This window comes from Anopheles bellator, chromosome 1, assembly GCF_943735745.2.
Source record: "Anopheles bellator chromosome 1, idAnoBellAS_SP24_06.2, whole genome shotgun sequence".
Taxonomy (NCBI): Eukaryota; Metazoa; Arthropoda; class Insecta; order Diptera; family Culicidae; genus Anopheles; species Anopheles bellator.
The window spans coordinates 38,241,032-38,264,954 of NC_071285.1; the positions used below are offsets into that span (position 1 = coordinate 38,241,032).

At 48.4% G+C, this 23,923-nt stretch overlaps 1 protein-coding gene across 1 annotated transcript in view; it reads left to right on the forward strand.

Moving 5' to 3' along the window:
* LOC131215540 (uncharacterized) overlaps positions 1-23,923 on the forward strand; it is a 61,777-nt gene that overhangs the window by 18,187 nt on the left and 19,667 nt on the right. The window contains exons 2-6 of the mRNA XM_058209930.1: positions 11,399-11,587; positions 12,181-12,308; positions 12,363-13,238; positions 14,834-14,966; positions 17,726-17,959. Of these exons, the coding sequence (XP_058065913.1) occupies positions 11,399-11,587; positions 12,181-12,308; positions 12,363-13,238; positions 14,834-14,966; positions 17,726-17,959 (1,560 nt within the window). The remainder of the gene's footprint in view (positions 1-11,398; positions 11,588-12,180; positions 12,309-12,362; positions 13,239-14,833; positions 14,967-17,725; positions 17,960-23,923) is intronic.

Sequence of the window (23,923 nt, forward strand, 5' to 3'; positions counted from 1 at the left end):
GGTTACTTTGCTTAACAATTTAAAGTTAACATCAGTACGCGTCGGGCGTGTTCCATGACTCGTTACGCTCGTTACTTGCGTGGAGTTTTTTGCTCTCGGGACATCCCCGATTGCACCTAATGAGGTTGGCTGGCGCTGCTTTCGTGCACTACTTTACTCAAGCATAAATCATCTGGAGAAATTGCTTACTCCACCGTTAAACGAGAAGTAAGCGACCCTTCTGAGAAGCGGGCCAACGCGCCATCGTCAACCGGAACCGCGGCCGAGCAGAGCACCCAAGTAACCCGAGCCACCTGTTGCTATCGTAGTACTCTTCGCTGAACTCAATTTACTACGAAACCCCGCCCGCGGCACTCCGGCCACGCGCCACGCGTACGGCGAGCATAGGCAAACATAATTTACTCATCACCCTGTCAATACACTAACGAACACACACGCGAGCAGGCAGCCCGCAGGAGCGAGCGGAATGCATAACCGCAGCGGGTTGGTGCACCATTGACTTACTCTCTGCAGCTTCCCGACGACGACGACGTCGTCGGGCAAGCATCGATTTTTCTCGCCAACGCGAAAGTGCGATGCCAGTCAATCTGCATCTCGCGTTGCCCTCACTCGAAACTCAATTTACTATGCTCGCTCGAACGAACTCGTTCGTTCAACTCGATCACGGCGTAGGGCGCACACAAAAAGTGCATCCAACGAGACCCACGACCCACCCTTACCGCCCAAACCCCCCGACTCCTTGAGTGCCCCCCGGGGTACACGGTTTGTGCATAACCCCGATCCCATTACGGCACAGGCACGGTAGCTGACCGGCTTCGTTGCCGAGACCCGGCGAGCCTGTAAGCCATCTGCCGCACGGAAAGTGGATCAATTCTGCCCGATCCGCGGTGGCGGTGGCAGGGCGGGAAAAGGGGCTGGGAAATGTCCATTTCCCGATTCCGATTACGGGAATCGAACATAACAAACGTTTCAAGCGACACTTTGCGTTGCGATGGGATTTCGGGCTTTGGAATAACTTACTGTCAGGCGCGAGTTTTTGGCGAGAAAGGCTTTTGTGAAAAAGAAAATTTAAAAGTGTTGTGTCGGTGCCGCAATTTGTTGCAAGGTCGTTATTTTAAATGAATTAAAACGGTCAATTAAGAATTAAAAACAATTCCCGGGCAATCGAGGACAGTTGTTGAGTGATGGGGCTCGAATGAGTTCCACAAAAGCACTGCTCCTTATGAACTAAGAAGCTTTGTACGAAGCTCACAATTCACGAAACTCCTTTATTCACGTGACGCTGAAAGGTTCGAATCTGCACAAATTTCGTCGGGAGGTTTCACAACTGTCAACGGTTGCAGTTGTCGCCTTCATGCCTTCGCGTGTGTATAGTTTAAAAAAACAGAATCAATCCGAATCAGGCACTCCAGTTCTAGCCCCAGTCACTTATCCGCCGCGGAGAGTGGCAGAAAAAAATCAATTCCTATCGCGCCCGTACACGTCGGCCAAAGCTGCCAGCAACACGTTCACGACAGGCAGTCGTCCTTACAGAGCGCACGACGAACGTTTGCGCTAAAATATCAGCACACTTTCACATCACATCACGGATTGCGACCGAAGACCGAAAGCAACCCGCCCAACCCAGAATCGATCGCTACCTGTTCGGCAGGACACGGTACACGGGCTGCTGAAAGATGTATCACTCGCGCTAATGCAATATTGTGTAAGCTTTCGCCCGAGCCCCAGCTCGGTGCCGGCGGACGGATGGAGTGCATTCGAATAAGCTTTCGCTACCTCCATTAGCGGCGCAGAAAATCCTCTGTCAAATAATAAATGAAAAGCGCAGCCGGAGTGTCCTTGTTGTCCCTGTTGAGACCCAAGTATGAGGCGTTTAATTATCACCCGTTTATGCCTTATCGGGTAAGGCAACTTAGTATTCACGGCGCTGCACGGCGCACGTCCGATGGTTTTGATGAAATCGCCTTTAATCGCTGCTCAGTGTTTGATGTTGCAGAACCAATAGAAAGCCCGATGTCGATGTCGGAAGCGGTGGTCGACAAAAAGGTGCAACACACCATTAAGATGCAGTGTGCATCGGAAGGTGCATCGTCCCCGGGGCCGATCGATCCGTTCGGACCGATCGTGCTTCGTGGTTTTTCTTCGCTTTTCTCGGGGCGCGCTCGCCGATGGCTCCGGTTCGCGCGGGTCCATTCTTGGTCAATCATTATTAAATTTTCCACGCGCCACGCCGATGAAGCTAATTTAATTTCTCAGTTCCCCGACGTGTCGACAATCAGCCGCTAGGGGCGGCCACGTGACACGCGGCCGTGGTGCGACCTGGCATAACTGGCGGTGGCGACGGCGACGGCGACGGTGGCAGTAAAAAAACCCGATCCGTCTAATATTGGACGCTGGCACTGGGAATCGGGCCCGAGGCGGGGCCGTAATGCCTCCATTGAGATAGCTTAATGGAGCGGACCTCTAGACCGGACTCGCTGTGCGATGCTGGCTGCTCACAATGTGCACTTATGGCTTAAATTGCACCGAGATTGCAAACCATCCACTCGGGGTCCGCCACGGAGAGAGAGAGAGGGAGGCCTGCCCGGGCGGTAAGTGAGAAAGAAAAGCAACATCGTTCGACGTCCTAGAAGTGGCGCGACGAAACGCGTGCCTTGGCGCGCAATGCAAGTGCAATGTGTTGCGGTTGCAATTTAGAGTGTAAAGGCCAGGACACCTACAGTACTCCCTGGCCGCTACTGAGACGCGAAGAGCATCATTACTGCTGCTGCTGCTGCTGCTGTGCGCCAGCTGTTGAGACTGCGGGCGTCGTTCCTCACGCGGAATCCATCCATCGTTCGTTCATCTGCCGCCGCCGCCGCCACGTCGCAGATTATTATTGAGTTGTACTTTTCCAATTATGATGTCTATAATAACCAACAAAAGAATGAGACGGACGCCACGCCGTCGCCGGGACCCCGGAGGATCCGCACACACTAGGATGACAATGCCACCGCTGCCACCGCTGCTACTGCTGCTGATGATGATGAGGTTGATGATAATGATTATACTGTTGATGTTGATTACACTGATTGAGTCCCGGGGATCTGGGGAAGCCTCGCGGTATCAGTTTACATCATTGTCGTCCGTCCGGCCGCCAATCGGTGGCGGTGGGAACTTAATTAAAACCAATTTCCTTGTGCGCGAAGAAATATGTGTTCCGGGGTGCGCAACGTCGCTCTAGGGTTGCTGGTACTGGTTGTTGGCACCTTCGCAACAAGGGGCTTCCGCCGGATTGTGCCCGGTGTGGATTGGTTCCGCACCCGGCGAAAGCACCTTTCGCTTACGGCTTGATCAAGGACTAGAGGCGAGTCCGAATGCCGTTCGCTTGTAAGTCTCCTCTAAACCTGATTTAAATGCATTACAGTCGATTTCCTTTAGTTAGGAGTTCTTACTGTCTGTTCCCAATAATATTTTCTACTTCATTGTGCGACTTTGAGTAAGCCAAGTCAAAAAATTAACAAAATCATAATCAAGAATCAAGGATACAGAATCTAATCTGGGCTAATCTTATCTAAGCTGAATGGTGGAAATTACCGTTTTAAACAGAAAAAACGTATTTTCAGATAATCTGACATCTGTCTGATATTTTTTGACACTTAGAAAATGGACTAGACCGTATTCATTAAATCTACTTAAAAGTTATCTTAATACAGCTGAATCAGATTAAGAAGTTGATGATTTGTTGGGTGTTGCTGCTGTATTATTGTTGTTGTTTTCGGCTTCAGTTGGCTACTTTTGGTTTGTTTTATGCAGTAGATTGTCGAGTTTGGATGATTTTATTGCCAATAGTTAATTGTAGATGATGGTGGGTCTGACTTGTAGTTCAAAATTAGTTGAAGAGAAATTTATTCAAATTTTGACCTTCTATGAAGAATTGACGGCTAGAGTTGAACAAATAAAAATAAAAATTCATAGTCCAAATTGATTCATTCAAATTGTTTCAAAACCGATTGGCGAACAATCTGCATAATTTTGCGCCAACCACCGATAATTTGAAAGGAGTGTTTGATGCAGCAATAAATAACATTTTACGAACGTCCTATGACCCTTGTCGTGGGACTCCCACAGGTTTTAGCGAGGTGGCACCGGCGTGCCGTTCGCAGTTCGGTTTACGATTTTTCAATCGGTTTCTTATGCATCATTTCAGCTGCACTCCAGTGCAATCCACAATAAAACCCGAAAACGCTTCCACGTACCAGACAGCGACGATCGACAGGCTCCGTGTAATGGTCAATAAAGCTTCGATTTTTATGCTTTCTCTCTCTTGCTCGCTCGCTCGCTGGTTCTCTCTGAGCCATCTACACCCATGTGGCATATCAATAAACCGTTGGCCGAAGCAACCGATCAAACCACTTCCAAACAGGCCGATGCAGTGATTTGCGCGAAAAACAAAACATATAAACCCCATTCGGCCAGGCCAGGAGGATCCTTCGGGCGCGCTAAGCTGTGCATTAACATTCCACTAACAATCGATGATTTGTCGATTAGCTCGTAAATCTTGCGACGGCAATTGTTGTCCGTTCGGACCCGGAGCCCGTGGTTTCCAGTCAATTACCAAGGCGTAGCCACATCGTCAGCAGCAGGTCATCCAAAAAGGCCCATCCCGACGGCCATTTGTCAGGGTCGAAATTGATTTCGGGCTCGTTGCTAGCCACTGGCTCCTCCCACGGCGGTTCAACGTCGGTCAAAAAATGATTAGGTAGCATAAACATTACTCTTTACGGCTTAACGTCACCGCGGACAGTGCTTTTCAATTAATTTATGACACAGCACGGCGCTCCGTTCCACTGTGCTAATGTTGCGATGATGAATTTAAATTTCATTTTAATGAATTTGTGACCAGCGATGCGATGCGGCGGCTGGCGAACTCTGGCGAAGGCGAGAAAGTAAGAGAATCCCGAAAAAAGGTACCCCATTCGGTGGTTGGTAGATTGGAGGGAAGAATACAAGGGGAGCAAAACCAAAAACAACGATGCAACGTCGAATGCAACGAAATGGCGAATGCAAAAACGGAGAATCGGAGCGCCGAAAGTGCATCCATAACGAGGCTCATAAAACGGTGATCGATGCGACGGTTGGTCGGTGAGTCGAACAATCGCGCGTCGCATCGGAACGATCATCGTCTTGCGTTTTTGCCCTTTCGACCACTCGGCACACACAGGCGCATAAAGAGCATGAAAATGCGGAGACACCAAAAGCGAACCGTTCCCGGGGTCCTCCCGGTTTGCGTTCGGACGTGACACGCATCGCGCAGCAACACGGACACCTCGAGTTAGCGGGCTTCGGGCGGGTTCAGCCCTCGGAATCCACGTTTGATGCACGGGGCTGCCGGCGAATGCATCATTTTGACACAGTGGCCACCGTCGCGTCCGCCTTTTAACGGCTAGCGTAAGGCGTAAGTTATCTGTTTACACCCTTGCGGCCAGGCTGTTGATGTCTTTTTCTCACTTTGATTCTCGCCAACGCCAAGGGTTCCTGGCGCTCGTCCCGATCAGCACGCCCGCCCCCAAGTGTTCCGTTCGGCAGTTCAATGCAATCGATAATGTATTACGATTCATCGGGGATTAACAGTGAATTGCTTTCGGTGCGTGCCGGTGATGGTGAGCGATGTAACGTGCGTCAAGTGCTTTGCGCTATTAACGGATGAAAAAATAATGTTTAATCACTTTTTATGTTTATAATATGTTCTTTCTCCTATTTTCGTTAAGACGCGCCAGGCGCCTCCATCGAACCGGGCCGGGCCGTGGGATGTGGAGACTGTTTTACGCTTTTGTCCGACGAAATGTGCACAAAGCTTATTGTTCACTTTCCGGAAGATTGCCTCAATGTGATTAATTGTTCGGCCTTTGTCGGATATGTACCTCGACCGTAGTCCGTTTTTCTGATGCCTTTACTAACACTTTTATAGAACTGAATGTCTGTTTGTTCTGGTCTGAATGATTAAAGATCATCAGTGAGCGTCCTATTTTAGCAGCAACAAACAACGACGTAAATGATATCAAACGCAGCATTCGCAATGGAATGCCTGGTGAAGGTATGAATTAAATTAGGATCAGGAAGCAGTAAATTATCCAACAGATTTTTTTAACTCGCTTGACTTACCAGGACTGCCTTCGTATATTTTGAAGTTGTACGTTGGAGCAATAATTGTTCCTTTTAGAAGTATCAATCCACCGAAACATTGTAATGGTACTCGGCTTACCATAAAAATTATGATGAACATAATCAAGGCCATAAGAACATAATATGGAAAATATAAACAGGAAGATGTACTGTTACCCTGAATTCCCTTATGACCAACGGATACGCTCTTTGAATTGACATGCCCTGCTCACGAGTTGGAAAACCATCAGATTTGCACCTGGAGGAAAAATCAAAAACCTAACAGCAGTTCAATAAATGTCAACGATTTTTATTAGAATGCCTCGAGCAGTAATAATTGCTAAAGACTGCTTATAACGCTCGCACCAGGCGCAGCTATTAGACTCAAAAAAAAGACCTATTAAATCTGAAAACACGGCTCATGTTGGGCGTTAATATAACTTTCGACCATTGTGTTATTAAATTGAACGGCATACCTTAGGTTAATTTGATTATTATACATTGTCAGCATGGCAGGTGGTAAGAAAAAGATGATTTGTAATGTACCAATCAATTTAACGCAAACTTAAAACGACAGCAACGCAACATGTCGCAAGCAAATGGCCGCCGCCGGCAAACCACGGCCAGCCGTCAAATATCGTCATCACACCGAAGCCGCACTTGCACTGGTCGTCCTTTTTTTGGGACTTTCACTTCGGCAAATGACTAACTTGCGACACTGCTTTGGGGCAACGACGACGACGACGGCGACTGACGAAGTTCCCCTGAGCGTCTGCAAAGTTTTTGGGCCGTACGCATTCGCTGGCACGCCGGCCCACCGTCGCCGGCTTTCTAATTGAAATCGTGCACGCCAAGGGCCGTTCCAGGCTCGGTTTACAGCAACTTTAAGACATTGTCGAGCCTTCTGGCAGCAACGTCTGGGGACTGCGCACTTTAAAAATGGCATGAAAAAGGGCGTTCGGTTTCGATGCTCAGCTGAAACACCAGCGATGCTGTTTGACTCGCTCTTCGAAAGTTTCGTCGGCACCTTTTGGCCTCACGCGATCAGATCTGTGGCTTTGTTAAGGAAGAGACATAATTTATCAGCAAATTGTTGATGGCAAATTTTGACACATTCTCGAATCATTAGTTCGTACGGAGCGCGCCAAGCTACGCACGACCACGCGGAAGGATGAAACTTTTAACTTGGTGCCGGTCCGAGCGTTGGCTTGGATTTGCCGTCACCAAGCCGAAAAACCCGAAGCCGTGCCCGGGCACTGTGCAAGTCGAACGGCGGGCCGACAGTGGTTGCCAGCGAGAACAACATTAAATATGATTGATGACGATTCGCACTTTGAATGATGCCCGCCGTCGCCGTCGTCGGCTGATGGTGGATGATGGCAGCATAACGGTTTCTTTCGCGTTCGCGTGACCAGACGTCGGCATCGGAATATGGATATGCGAATATATGCAAATCTGCATGCTGCCGCCACCGACCGCTAATGGTGCGCACATTATCATGAATTAGGTCTAAAAAATGGTCTCCCTATCGATCATTTAGCGAAGATTTGTGCAGCCTGCCTGCGTACGCGCTCTCACGTGCGTAATGAGCACGGCAAGGGCGCTGCCTTAAAAGGCGCCGATGGGAGGAAGAAAAAACCCGTCATCCCTTAACGCTTCCTCGGAAGCGAACCCGGCGGCGTTTGGCGGCGAAATAATGATCTCCAATCGCCGCGGGCCAGCTTTTCATCGTTCGATAATTAAATCATTTTCGATGTAATGAAATTATGGCACCCGTTCACCGCCCGTTGCATAGCGATCATTTTCTCCCGCCCGGCCCGGCGCGCGGAATGTCCTCGCGCGGTGTCGTGAAGGCGCCCTAATTGAACCTTCAATCATCATACCGTTCCACATGCGTTACGTCGTGTTACATATGTAATCGGTCAATCGTAAACATTGTGAGCTTATGAGGTCTGAACCTGACGCGGACGCGCATTCGATAAATTATTAATAAGCCTGGCACGCCCGGCGTGTCCTTTGCGGTGCCAGTTTGGGAAAGTGATGGATGCGGACTGCAATGGCCACCAGACGCACTGCACTGCTTAATCGAATCCGAGCCGATGTTGCGCAATCGCTATCGAGTTTCTCTGACTCACCCTGCGCCCGATGTTTTCTTCAAAATATTTCTTGCCTTCACTGCGCTGCCTTCGGACGCAGTTCGGTCGCTAATTGAAAGCTGGTTCACTTGCCAGCCGCATTTGCCAAGACTTAGCCGAGGGGGCTACGCCAAGACGGCAACCGTGGCAACCATAATTAGTTTTGCCATTAATTGACATCGTTCGGGGGATAAAAACCCATTTTTCAAACAATTAACCTTGACAGACCGTGCGCCTCCACCGGTGCGGTGGCACGTAAACCCAAACGAAACGTTCTGGGGTGGATGAAAAAAAAAAAACCGGCATGGGCGACAAGGGAGAAAATGAATTAAGCCGACCCCGGGGGGAAGGTGATGGGATGACAGTTGCTGCGGTCGTGGCTTTGGCCAAACAACTTTTCCCACCCGGTTGTGGTCCACCGCACTCGGAGTGCCGCGCGGGTTGGTCGGTGAGCGATCAAATTAATTAAATGTGAAGTCACTCTTAATGGGTGCCGATCGATATGCTGAAGCCATGGCAATGCCGCTGGGTGGTCGAAACGGGAACCGTTGACACCTTCGGTACGCTCCAATTATTCTACCATTCACTTGCCGGGCGCGATCCGCTCGGGGCCAGAATCGAAGGCAATCGCGCGTTTTCCAGTGAGCCGTGCTAATGGCGGTTCGATTGCGAAACCGAACCCCGGCAACAGACAATTTAATGTGCGAACCCCGGTGGTTTGACACTAGTTTTCCATTTGATCTTACTACGCGCCACGCAGCGGCGCATAGTTCAGTGATCGACGATAACGCGCCTGGATCAATCATCAATGCATCGGGAATGTAGCGGCATTTTAAATTGGTGACCTTTTCCAATATCCGCCCGCCCGAGAGTCTAGCGTGGCACAGTAATAAACGTTTACCCGCATCATCAGCGTCGTAGAATGCAAAATAATGGCCATTCCTTCACGGCATCAGCGGTCCCCGGAATGGCCCCGTCATAGATCGTGGCGCATAAATCGTAGCGATCAACGAGCCAAACGAGTGTGGGGCACTCGATTCGCCGCCATTATGCGCCATCGATCGCGGTTCCCGAAGGGTTCGTAAGATTAATGAGCCATTGTGTGCCAGCCACAGGTTCCACCGATCGACTGGCTGATCGAAAACAAGACATTTTCATCTATAATTGCGCCGAGCGTTGCGAGAAAAATCCCTTGCGCCGAGTAGAAAACCGGGACCAGCCGGAATGGGATGGCCAGCCGGAATCGTGGCAGCATCACACGCACCGATGGCGGTTGGCTAGATGAGCCCGTAACGGGTTTCCGAGAGGGCCCGCTTCATGCTGGTACTTCAAAATCAATCGGCCGACCGGAAAGCCTCCCTTAAAAAAGTATATTGGAAAGTGTTTACGTTCCCTTTCGAAGCAGGGCGTTTTGAAAGTAGGAAGTGTTGAATGAGAAAGCAACACCGCTACCTAACCGATCCGATCGCTGATTATTATTCAACGAAACAACATTCAATCATTTTTCAAGGAAATTAGCTAGAACAACCTCAGAATCTTTACAAATACACCAATGAAGAGAAATAAAATAAAAGATGGAAAACTCTGTGTAGTAACAAAAACTCAACTCAAGGACTTTCAGGGACTCAATTGTTGCGTTGCATGTCAGACAGTTGTAGAAGAAAACATATTTTTGTGAAATTCACATAAACATTGAAAGCAACAAGTGAAACGATACTCGCGCTTCGCGATCTTAAGGCCGTATAGACGTTTCATTGTCATCTTTGGCTCGAACTGAGCCTTAAAAATCACGCCTGGAGCTAATGTTGCTTCAAGCGGACTTCGGAGCCACAAACATAAAAAAACCTTTACACTTCGACGTTCGGCATAACAATCCCCCTTTCAGCTTACTTTCTGTTTCTTATTTGTAGTTGAGATGAACCTGATTAAATAACATCTGGCTGGTCAGTTTCAAAATTCTAAACCCTTAAGGATACGCTTATTGCTGCACGTATCGTGTCCCAAAGAGCATTGCATTGTGTATTTTTCCGCGCTCCTTTATTAACTGTTGCCTTCTTTCTCATGTCCATGTTCTGAGATAGTGGCTGAAGAGATTTATTGATATTAGCAGACCATGGAGCTAATCTTTGCGTTCAGAGCAGTTCGCGGCCTTCACAAAGAGTTCCATTTAGTTCAGTAAGTTAGTTAGTTCGACCATGTTTTGTTTCATGATGCTTTCCGGGTCCGTGATGTTTTATTCTGTTGATTTCTTCAGGACTTTTGCAACTATCGTATCTTCGAAACGTGTTATAGGTTGTGCAAGAACAATAGAATAGAGAACAAAATGCTGGAGACAAAGTAAAAAATACTCAACAGCAATCTGTACAGCAATCTACGAAAGCTTTTCGAACATTTTCTTTGTTAAATTTCAATAACTTACGCGAATGACAGATTTTTTCTTTGAACTATAGCCAAATTCTGTAGAAAAATTCTCCATCAGCGATCTACAAACGATTGCCACGGTCACCACGGTTCTACCGAGAACCGATCCGACGGCCGCCGTCGGATAGTTAATTTGCTTTAGATCTTATAAATAATGTACGCCACCGCGTATGTGTCATGATCTATCCATTTACGTAACCGACGCTCCGACGGCCATTGCGCTCCATCGACTTCAATCAAACCGACAGTCGGCGCAGGACGACGTCTCGTGCGAATATGACACCGACCCACGGCGGGTGGTTCACACGAAACCCAATCCGGCCCGTTGCATAGCACCGCGCGCCATTGCGCGAGGTGCGGCTTCGCGCGATGCACTTCGCGCGATGCACTTTGCCCGACCGCCGACCGCGCCGTTGCCAAGTGCAGCTAATTGATCTCAATATCTATTGCGCTTCATTTATGATTTCACTATTTTCAATCAAACAATCATCGCTGGGAACCCGAGCCCGAGAACCGAGCGCGGTGTGGGAACGGCTACGCGACCGACCTGTTGCCACCGGTCGGTTGCCATGGCCGGTGGCGCTACGTTGATTGCATTGGCCCCCCTCGCACCGCACTTCTGCAACCTCCCTTTTGCGCTAGACACTAAAATAACGTCTCTATTTGCATGCTTCGCATGCCACGTTTCGCCCGCGTAGCCGGTACCTGTTGGTTGCGGCGCAACGGACCTTCCGGCAAGTGCAGTCAGCTGTTCGCCCGGAATGTGACGCACGATAGCTGCTGTGGCGGCGGCGGTGGGAAAGGATTCAGCGAAAAGGACATTTCGGACGTGGGACTGTTCTTCATCAACGCGTTCAACGATGGCATGGCGTGCGCTTCGTGCTTAGGTGAGTTCATTCCGGATCGGGCCTCAACGTAGCGCCTATTTATAACGCCACCATTTTCATCGTGTTAGTCGCGCTGTATTTACGCACCGATTTTGCCGGCAACGCCACGGCAGACATTTGACAGATTGTTTATCACACCAAAGCAGTATTACCTATAGTAAGAGGCGGATGATTTTATTGCGGTTAATCGAAAACATCCTGTTTCGATGAATCCTTTCACTACGTTAACAGAAGTAATATAAATTTAAACAAAATGTTTGAGAACAATTAAGTTGCATAATTATGAATCTGGAAATCATTTTCTACCAGTTTCAAGTCCTAAACAACTGTTTCAACCTTTGGATGATTACCATTTATGGATTTCGAAACTACGTATATTCTCATTCCGTAATCCTTTCTGTATGTCCAAATTATTTGAAGGATAATTTAATATAGTTAAACGTCTTTGATTTTGCGGACAACCTCAAAAGCTTTGAAGTGTTGCTCTAATGTTGGCTGCCGATCGAAAATCGAAAACTTAAAGAAATGGCGGCACAACCAATTTGAAAGACTTTGTTGGGATAATAATTTGCTCAATCTTCTAGTACCTTCAGATACGTGCGACCGGGCAAAGTGTGGTGTGGACAAGCGGTGCGTGATGCGCCACAATCGTCCCAAGTGCATCTGTGCTCCGGCGTGCACCAAGCAGCTGCACAAGGGCCCGAAGCGCAAGGGCAAGGGTGTGCAGTCGGTGGCGCCCACCGCAGCACCGGTCCCTGCGCCACCGCGGCCGGAGGACCAGGAGCACCACCCGCTGCTGGCCGGGTCAGGGCATCATCATCACCACCAACAACAACCGCACCAGCAGAACATCAAGGTGATCAATCTGAGCGAGAGCCAACGTAATCGGCGCCAATATTTTGCCGACGACGGGGGCCGGCGGCGGGCCCCGTTCGCGGTCAGTGCCCGGCAGCTCCGCTTCACCGACACCCGGCCCCGCCCCCCGGCCGCCCCGGTCGGGAAGGGGGTGGTGAAGAAGAAGAAGTCTAGTGACCTAAGTGACCACCCGAGCCAAAGAGGAACTGGAAGCGCGGGCCCGAAGCATAATTTATTGGAATCTGTGACATTAGCGAGTAGCAGTAGTAGTAGTAGTAAAGGCAGTAGTAGTAGTGCAAGTAGTATTATTCGTAGTCAATCACAGACCCGAGCGCCGGCGCCGAACTGCACTTCCGCGACGCAGCCGGCCGCAGGCTGCAGTGCGGTGCCACCCACCACCCACTGGTCCGATGGCGATCGGGTGGTGCTCCTGCACCCCCCGGAACCCACCAAACGGAGCCCCTCTTCCACCACGCCACGGCGGCACCGCAAGAAGGCGTTGCAAGCGGTTCCGGCCGTCGCCGGAAATCAGACAGCAACCGTCACGGTTGCCCCCTCCCACCGACCTGCGCCGACACCGTTCGTGGCGTTCGGCAAACCGAAACTGTTACGCCCACCGAAGGACCCGAAAGCGCAAGGCTTCCGCAAACGGAATAGGACCGCCATGGTACGAGTGGCGCGCCGAGAGCCTCAATATGTGGATGATCTGTTCGTCGTCGACAGTCACGTCCGGCGTCGGGACCCATGGCTGCCACCGTCCCAGCCCGTGGACGACTACTGGGGGAACGAAATTACGGTAGGTGGCGTACGCTGATAGTTCTTCGGACATCTAATTGAATGGAGCCCGAAATTCGATCTCAATCGCTTTCATCTACCATTCATTCATTCATTGCTAAGCTTTGCTTCTTTCATCAACACGTCCATTTCACAGTGCGACAAATAAATTCCGAGCTTGTAGTTCGGTAATAAGTAGGAACAGCTGTTGGAAATTTGCCTTATTTATTTCGTTTAAAGTCCTGTGAACGCAATCAGATACGAAATTCAGCTAACCTCCGCTCCGCTTTTTATGCCACGCATCCCGAAACTAAGGAACTTACGACTTCTTCTATGTCGGAATACCTGGTTGGACTTTGCCATCGGTTGCAAATACTGGGTTGTTCAATAAGTTTGGAGCTTTGATAAGAAACCCACAATTTTATGGTTGGAAATAGTTTGTTTATTCAGTATGGTCTCTACATCAATGAATTCCGTACGATATTTTTTCTGCAAAAAAAATATTGGTAGTACTGCTCAATGAGATGGCTAAGACTTATACTAAATTTCTTTCAATGATTCGACGATTTTCTAATACGATATCCTGTATTTTTCAAAACGATATCCGCTACAATGTCAGATGGTGTTGATTTTGGACGTCCTTGACGTGGTTCGTTATTTGAATTCAGGAACCAATTTTTAAAGTGTATTATTTGAAGGCGATGAGTCCTTATTTACTTTTAGCATTCTTTCATGCATTTCCTTTGCTTTTAAGCCTTCCAAAAATAAAAAATAAAAACAATCACTGTACGATACTTGATTTTTCCATTACTAAATGGCTTGTGGACAAAGATTGAAGAGAGTCTTCACATTCGTGCATATGAAGAGCGTACCAACGTAACAAACAAAAGATAGATTATCGGCAGTGCCCTCTGTTACTAAAGCTCAAGACTTATTGAGTAGCCTGGTACATAGATTGATTATCTGTTTCAACCTTTTGACTGGTTTTTAATTTATCAGCTAATTTATCAGTTTTCTCTTCCTGAACACCTAATGAGCGACTCATTCCTTTGCTTAAAGAGTTGATGATTACGGAAATTACGGAGTTTGATGGATTACGGAAATCGCCAGAGTCCTCATGGGCATCTTTTTGTTGGTAGTTTACTTGGAACTTTTACTTGACTCCTGTGCTGCAACTCTATTTATGACGAAAGCCACCATTAAAGACATAGGATGTTTCTAAATTACAAATTACAAATTACAAGCCAATGTTTGTACCACCATTGAACGAAGCTTAAAAGAACGCTTCATGATGCCCAATAGATTCGGAAGGAAAATCAATGTACTAAGTTCCTTAGCCTATTTATAGCCCAAAAATAATAGATCCTCTTTACAATGACGAGGCTGCCATTAGAAAACCTATTTTAACACGAGTGAAGGCTCTTAACGTTGATTCAATATTCTACATTGGTTCCGTAGTTTAGCGATGATAGGTAGAAAAGGTTCATGTTATAGTTTTAATATGAGGCACGCACATTTACATTTGATACAGCTTCAAACTGATTGACTGACTCAAACTGACTATTTACAAAAAATTTAAACCCCTTCTCATAAAACCTTCGTTCGGTTCGATTTCAGCACCACACCGGCTTCTACAACCCGGTCTGCGGCAGCGACGGCAAAACGTACAAGACGGAGTGCCAGCTGAAGAAGCGGGCCTGCCGCCAGGAGCTGCCGTCGCTGATGGTTGCCTACAAAGGACACTGTCAAAGTAAGTCGATCACTACCACTTTGCGAGGGAAACTCGAAACACAGCCCGACCGGTTGATTGTTGATTCGCCACATGATCGAACCGGGGAAGGGTCTTTCAGTGCCCCTTAATTTGGTCACCGTCCTTTCGAAGTCATCATTCATCATGCCGAGGTGTTCGGCGTTGATGCTGCTAGTTTCCCAGAAACTGTTCGTTGCGTTGTTTTCGCAACGCGCAGGGCTCGCGCAGCTCTGGATGTGCCTGAAATCGCTAATGTGGCCGGTAATCCTTTTGCGCGCGCCCCATTAAAATCCGCGGGCCCAACGCGGTGCGCATAAAAGATGTGATGTGATACACTTCGGCAGCGCGTGCAACAATCACTGGCGCGCTCTAATTGCCGGCCTCGCTCCGAGAGCCTCGCCTGAGAAAAGACCCTTTCACAGTTGCATTCCAGCGAGTTGACATTCCGTTTCGCGTGCGCGTGGCCACCGCAGCAGAGTCACGCGCCACACCGGAACAGGTTGCTTTTAAATGAATGGAGAAATTTATTGCATCGATACCGCCGATAATTGGAGTGAAATGCGACACGGACTGACGGATGGTTTCTGCGAACCGGCAATTAGTGTGCGTGGAGAAACAGCACCGCGAAGGTTGCCGACATCAAACGGCGACGCATCAACATCGGCAACAACCTCCAACAACCGCAGCGGCCGGCCGGATGACGGAACACATCGGCACCTTGTCGCCATTTCGAAACGGCTCGGAGTGTTGCGTGCTCTGTTTAATCTCAAGGAAGTCACCCTCAGGCTGCCGTTTTGAGTCGTAAATACGGCACTGCACTGATTTATTTTTGTACCGTCCATCAACCCCGCCTGAGCGTGATGCATCTTTCGATTATGTTTATGCTCTGTGCGCGTGCGCTCGCCACTGCGCGACTACCTTCTCTCGATCTCGATTTATTTGTTCACGTCCGCCAAGTCCATCAGATCCTCGGCGTAATCCTGGGCGCAAGTTGATTATTATTGTTTCACTCTCGCGCTGCGTAATGTCAGGAAGTCGGTGAGCATATTTACCTTTCGCTGCCCATCCAGAGCCCCCCCCACCGGTGGTTAGTGGCGGAGGCCTAATTGCACCGCCAGCGGGATTAACGATCGCACCGCTCGTTGATACACTCATCCTTGTGTGTGCATGCTTCGTAAATTGGTTCATGGCACTGCAACATCATGCTTCCATGCGCTTCACCGTGCCGTGGGCTGCGCGCGCAGGTGATGATCGGAGCGACGGACCCTTTGTCAAAGTGGCTTTGACCTGTGGCGAGGCTACTCGAAAGCTCGTAATTAGCGGCGACGGAAACCCCGGCCATAAATCCGCCGCAGATTGCTGGTGCAAACGTGAGGTCAAAGGCACAACGTCATCAACGGCGCAACGGCATAGCCGGAAACTTACAGTGCGCGGTGTAAGGCTCAAAAGGGTGCATACTATTTCACGATTTCTTCAAGCTAGGAGCTAAGAAGAAGAGAAAGCTGCCCGATAATGTATTTGGCCCATCCATTCATCTTCTTTATCCGGCAACTCTAATACTCTAATCAATTTGAAAGAGTAAAAGTATTGGCATTATATTCTATAAGTATGATGTCTAGGATACAAATTTATGGTTTACAGTAGAACACATAAAATTCATCACACAATCGCAAACGAACTTTACTTTATTTGAAACGATCATTTTGTGATCTTCATGATTTAGAACAACTGATGCAAAATATTCAATATGTTGCACTGTTACACACCTCGTCTGAGAAGATCCAAATGGCGAAAAAGGAAAAACACTCAGTTCTTTTATGTTTATGGCTGCGTTGGTCAAATTAAATAGTTGTTCACACTAATTTGGATTTAATTTGGATTCATCGATATACAATTTAGTTTAGGTCTCGTTTTAAATTATTGGAGCACAAAATTGCAAACAGGTTCTATTTCTGCAAATCCCAATCGTAGGCCCTACGCCACGTTTTATGACCTTACGTGCAGCATTTATGAATGGAGCACATAAATTAAACAAATGTACGGTAATCCGCCAAACGAAACCGGCCGCTCCGAAAACTCGGCACGCCGCTCGCATATTAATTTAGCACAACGACGTTCATTGCGGTACAGTTTGTGGTTGCGCAAGTCCGCGGTTTAACCTTGCGCACGGTGCGCATATCTTGAGACCAGTGTTCTACATTTACTCCCGCCCGTAATGTTCCGCCGATCGATGCGATATCGCACTCTTCGGTCCGGACAGTGTCACCTCGCCGCGGTTACTTTCACTCCGCAGGATAACGCCTTCCTCTTGGGGAAGGCCACATAAAAAACCGCAACACTCGATTTTTGGCAACCACCAAGTCTCATCCGCCCTGCCAGGCCCTTTCACGTTTGCACCACTTCGGAGGGGATAATGTCGTTCGCCCATTGCCATCCACACCATTTTGACACGCGAACACGCAGCTCGGGAGGCAAGGTGCCACTCATCAGCGGACTTGACTTTTGGCACACGCCTCGGACCACCACGAATGATTAGCGCGCGTGTTCGAGTGGTCAGAAGTCGAGAAACACGAAGTCGGAGTCGCTGGGGAAACTCCCTTGCGGGCTGCTTTGCTCGGTCACGGATCGTTTGCATTTTCGGTTTGCCGGTGCGTCAAGCGCGACCCAACACCTCCCGAGATATATTTTCACACCATAGGCCATCTGAAGGGTACTCTAACTCTATCGATCTCTTTCGCTCCCGGTATCTTCCTGCGTAGCGTCCTGTAAGTTTGTCAACTGCCCGGACGACAAGCGGTGCATCGAGGATCAGAACGCGGCCCCACACTGTGTGTCCTGCGGAACGGTGGCCGAGTGCCGGACGGCGGACCGATCACCGAAGGCGACGGTCTGCGGCACGGACGGGCTGACCTACCCGAACGTCTGCGAGCTGAAGCGCCAGGCGTGTCTCATTGGCCGTGCCATTCCCGTCGCATACCGTGGACGCTGCAACGGTAAGTATCGAGAGAAACTGTACAGATGTCGGTCGATGTCGGTTCGGTTTTGGGTGTTTTTTCGCCGATTTTTGCCTGTCAAACCCTAAGCAACATTCCGCCAGGGCTTCTAAATCACTATTTGGCCAAGACCGACAAAAAAGGCGTTGCTTGTATGAAACGATGCGAAAATTTAAAACTTGAAACACTCATACATAAACGGATGGATTAAACTAACAGGAGCTTTGAATGCTCGTTTAGGGCAATTGGTATCTCGGTCCGGTTTAAGATCGAATCATTTTGAATTATATTCAGCTGAGTTTCAGGGCGAGTTACAGTTCGACAAAAGGTGTGATTTTTGTTTCAGTTATTGATGTCGCCAGTAGTTCATTATTTTTCGCTTTTCCTTATTCTTCTATCTATTATATCTTTTATTTATTTATTTTTTTCATTATTTTAATTATCAATATTATTAGCCGTATTAAGTACCAACTTAACGTTTTGCACTCAATTGATCGTGCGGTCAGAGTTCGAACTGACGTTTTTCGCATAGAAACCGACCAATCGGTGCAGCATCATCCGTATGGGTTATCTGCTGGTGAGCCACCACACTAGATAATGTGTCCGTTATTATCATTTTAGGGACAACATTTTTGAGTTCATTTTTTGACCTTGAACATTCTTTTATCCTTTGTTCTGTTATCCCAGAGCGGCGCACCTTGGACGCGCTCCTTGTGAAACTGTTTTTTTTCCTGACACCGATTGCAGAATGATGTCACATTCCAATTGATTGTCTCAAAACTGGAATGATCTAATGGACAGAACAATACTTTTGTATCAATTGTCGCTCCGACTATAAAAATGGCGTAATGGCGTGGCTTAGTTTTGGAAATTTCTTTAAAGAAAATAATGATGATGATGAAAATGACGGTAATGGAAATGAAAGTAATAGCCATTGTTTTCTCATTGAAGTTGGAGCATTCTTCCTTGAATGTTAGGAAGATTTTTTTTATAAAACGTTTTTTCTAGTATATACATAGAACTATTCGCCAAATTTGTAATTTAACAACAATGAACATGGTTTTTACAATGAACATGAAAGGATCGCAATAATCATTGCGTTGCGTACCAACGATCAAAGATTGGGTGTTTTTGGAGAGAAGCAAGATTTCCTTTGAATCCGGTTGCCGGTCGCTAATGAAGGAGGTGGCCATGGTCAATGTATCGGGTAGTGGTGGTTATTGAACGATCGCTTTCCGCGCCTTCTCTGTCCCATGTAGTGCACTGCCCTCTGTAGTGCTGCCCACAAATGCCCCCCTTTTAACGCAGCTCCACCCATTTGGCAACCATTTCGGGGCCGACGAAGACGACGACGTCGAAACCGAAGATCCTCGCCGCCGGCGCCTGCCGTACGAGCGCTGATGGGGATGGATAATAAAAAAATAAAATATACATGTTTATGCTTACTAAATGTATATCTCGTGCACACACGCACGCACCGGGGGCAAAAGTAATGGGCCCCGCACGCAAAAGTGCAAAAAGTGTCAAAACAAGATTTTAAATTACCGCAGCACACGCGCGCGTTGCGGTGCGTAAGCTGCGCGCCGCGCGTGCATCGCGCGCGACGCGAAGGTGCAGTCGGGCTTAACGGGCGTGAGCGTGTGCATTAACCGTTTCAGGGTTTGTCTTTTTTTTGGCCTCAGTTTCGTTTCGTGTCTCGTGTTGCCGCGTGCGTGCCGCCGTTGACACTGGCCGCCGGTGACGACCGGCGGCTTTTTATCGGTGACTCACTTGCACACGCCCCCAGGATCGGCCAGTGAGGAAGACCAACAAGTCTGCCGGGTGCCGTGTGCATTAATGCAAGCGCCCCGGAGTGGGAGAACCGCATGACCCTAGATCGCCCCCGGCGTGGCCCACTCCCGGACGGGCGAGAGGTTTCAGTTCGTCCTCGAAGCTATTAGCAGCTCGTCCGTTTTCGGACCACGCGCGAGCGGGAGCCATTTGTTTACCGGCGCGCTACCGCACTTTGTCGAGGGTCGCTGCAGTAAGTGGCAGACGAGCATAAATTGTGTGTCGGCAATTATGTCCCAACCCAATCCGATGGCTCCACTGTGCTGTGTTCGAAATGATGTGACAATGTCCGAGGCTTTATCAGCGTTCGGTAACAAACCATTCGGTGCCGCCAACACGAAGCTCCAACGATGTTGTTTCCATTAAAAGAAATATATAAAAACTTGTGTGTTTCTGAAATATGTTTATTTTCAAAACACAGGAAACAGTAAAAAACGACCAAATCTTCATCATGATGTGTTAGCATCTATTAAAAACAACTAAAACGGAAAAACAAACATAAGTAAAACGACATTTATAATTAAAATATTTAAACGATGATCTATTTAAAGTCAAAACTCAAACTGAGTGTAGAATTGATTCGTTCTGTCTGGATGTGGCTCCAAAAAACCGAAACGATCAAGAAAGAAAGTAATTCTTACATTTAACCAACAGGACCATGCTTTAGGAACTGGGTTCGTGGTAAAACTCCATGCCACTTGTCTAGTTTTAGAAGAGTTGTGGCCCGCTTTAACCAGCAAGCCAGGTACGGTACATCAAACCCTTATCGCTACGCTGATTTATCACTCACCGATGGTGCTCTGGACTTTCGCGAAACTTTACAATCGTTCACCGTTCACAAAACTGGAGCATTTGAGTTCGCTCATTAGAGCAAACCCTAAAACAAAGGTCGTGTTGTTGCCCCACCCGATCGGAGCAGTGCGGAAGGCCCGTTTCCTTGCCATAAATTTTATTGGCCTCCGCGAGCTGCACCAGCAGCGGCAACGATTTCCGACCTGCCCGAGGCCCTACAGCAACATGCCGGTGCCTCGGAGGGGGCCAGAAGTTAATTATCGTTCGCACGTTCCGACGATGCATTTGTGGTTTCTTCGTTTCGATTTTTTTCGCCGCCTCTCGGCTTCTTCGTCCGCGGTTAGATCTCTTCCGAAAAACCTCGAACGCGGCCCTGGCTTCGTTGCTTTGCTTGTGTCGATACGCAAACAGCTGCTGCCGCCCGGTTGGGGCGTTGTTGAGGCTACCGGAAGCCAGTGGGCCACGAACGGGTGGCTTCCGAAACCGAAGCGACCGGGGGGGAGCTGCGTGCTGCCTCGTTTCACGGTTGGGGCAGGGTCCGAACGAGACCCTACACGACCGTTACCGCCCTTGCCCTTTCGTGGAGTCGTGCGCAGGGCTATCAATTAGAAGGCGATTGCGTTGCAAAATGCAATCAAACTTTGATCAAACTCTGCGGTGCGGGCCAGGCGCCTGCCGATGGCCAGAGTGCAGAGTGCAGGCTTTCATGAACCAGCAGCGGCAACTCGGAAGCAATTGACGTAAACGTAGACGGACAGAATTGGGTCGACGGGCGCTCGATGTTGATGAGCAGACGGACGATCGTTTCCCGTTCGGTACCAAGGTACTGAGGTATTGCTGACTTCCAATTTCTGTTTGGCTTTTCACCAAACCATTACTTTTATTATCCGTTGTTTGTGTGGTGTAAAAGACCTACATCCGTTTCCGATTCGTTGACTGTTACATTTGATTTTGGTACTTATGAATCACACGTTACACCTGCATTATGAGCCGAGAAGGTTACAAAACGGGATCACTTGTTGTAGTTTCAACCTTCTCACTGAAGCCTCAAATGCAGTGACTGGTGAATCAAAGTTTATTTCATCAGAACAAAATATTTTATGAAATACAAAATGAAAAATTTATTTTAGTCCATCCAAATTCAACCGAAAATTTCGATGAATATTATTTCTATTTCTTTCTTGGGGGATTTTAACTATTCTTGTTCAAAAGAGTTCCACTTCCTATGGTCCGAAATAGTGCTCCGGTATTATAGTTGACCAATTTTTTTTTGAATAACTGAACCAATTTTGTTAAATCTTAACACTTTAAGCCTCAGATATTTCAAAGCTCACGTACTCTCAATGGTTGGCTCATCCGGGTATGGTTGCTGGAAAATCTAAAGCCAAAATATCATCAATATCCTGTCCAGGAAATAAAAAAAAAATTGGAAATTGGTCATCGACCATTTCTTACCCATAATTCTGCATTCTGCGCATCAAAACATATTTCAAAAATCACGTTATTATTGTTCATAAGTAACTAAACCTTGTCTACGGGCTTAAGTACCGAACAAAACGATGGCAATAGACGCAAAGATCGTGCAAAAAGTGGTGTGATTAAATTTAAATATCATTTTGATTGCCCTAGTTTTATTCATAGAATGTTACATAAATATTCATCATCTTAAAAGACCCAAAGATCCATTCCAAGTCGAAATGTCGAATTCCAAAGAAAATTATGAAATGTCGAAATCTTCAGATGATGACCTTTCTTTCGCTGCTTTTGGTATGTGCTCCAATTATTTTTATATTTGCCACTGCTTTTAAGCGCACTTCATTGCTCTTATTTATTTCTTTTAATCTTAATAAACATAATGCAATCGCTGCCCGAACCTCATAACCGTAAGCTAATGACAGTTTCCATACAGACTGTTCCGTTCCAATTCGTCCTTTCATTTCTCGGTCGCCGTCACGGCATCGCATCACGTCTGCGGAAGGGTTAACATTCTTCAAAAACGACCCGACCGGACAACCCGACCCGGGTCCGGCCACAGACAGACAGCCAGACGGCCAGTTGCATCGGACACACACCACGGGCACGGGCAGTGTGCAGTGATAAAAAGCCAACATTTAATTGTTACATCAAAACGCATGTCTCCGGAGGCGGAGCAGCCGCCCCAATAAAGACGATATCAATGCACGGTGCACCGGTCAGTGCAGCGTCAGTGCGGTGCAGTCTGCTTGGTTTGCGAAACTGCATCTCAGCCGTGCGCTCATCCGTGAATGTGTAACATTTTTCCTTCCTGTCTCTCTCGCTCTCTCACTCCGGGCTCTCTCTCTCGCCCACTGTCTCGCCTCGAGCTGGCCGTCTCGAGTGCATTCCCGACGTAGGTAAAGTTTTTCAACTAATTTTATTCCACAACAATCCCTCCGGACGCCCCAAACGATGGATGCATTTCAATCTTCCCACGTGCTTCGTGCTGGCCCCCGGGAGAGGCCGGATCCGGGCCCCGGATTATGGCTCCGGATGGATGCAAAAGTTGCACTCGGCGTAGCGCATTCTCGGCGCCCGCCTGGATCAGCCAACCCTGGAAAGCTCGCACCTCGGCTGCCTTGGGCCACGCGGACCGTGCCGAGCGTGCTGCAACTTTTGGCATGAACAAATTGTTTTCGATAGCCCAGGAGGTTTCTCGGTGTCTGTATGTGTGTCTGTGTAGTAATAAAAATTATATAATGCAACACAACGGAATCATTAAGAAGTCTAGACAGATCGCATGTTTTGGTTTTTCGTTCCCTGTCTCTCTCTCTCTCTCTCTGTGTCGGGCTCGTGCCGGTTTATGGTCGGGGTCCGACCCCTCCGGGGGCCGCATCTGCTATCTGGTCGATGCAAAAGTGCATTTCGGAGCCGCGACACGTCGGACGGAGCGGAGAAAAGCAGGGCGTCTGTCTGAAGCTTGGACCCGCTGGGTAGAGGGCGTTATTGCACCATCCCTGGGCTTGGGCCCGGGCGGTCAGTCGGCACAAGAAATGATGGATCGCTCTGCTGAGGGTTTTTAATTGCCAACCGGGTGCGATACGGAGCCCTCGGAGCCCTTCGGAGTGCAGCACGCCCGTGGGCAGCGCGCATCTGCAGCATCTCCATCGGTGTGGTGACCTTCGGCTCGGACGCTGCAACTCCGTTCCGGGTCCGAAAAAGGGATGGTAATGAGCCGTCGGAGCCCTTCCGGACCTGTCCGGACCACCCTGTAAGGGGGTCACTTCCAGGGGATCTGGTCCGAAGTTTTTCTAGTGTTGCTCGGTGATAGTCACGGTTCTCGCCTCGAGCACTGCGTTGAGGTCCCTGGGGTGGCCACACTTCCCA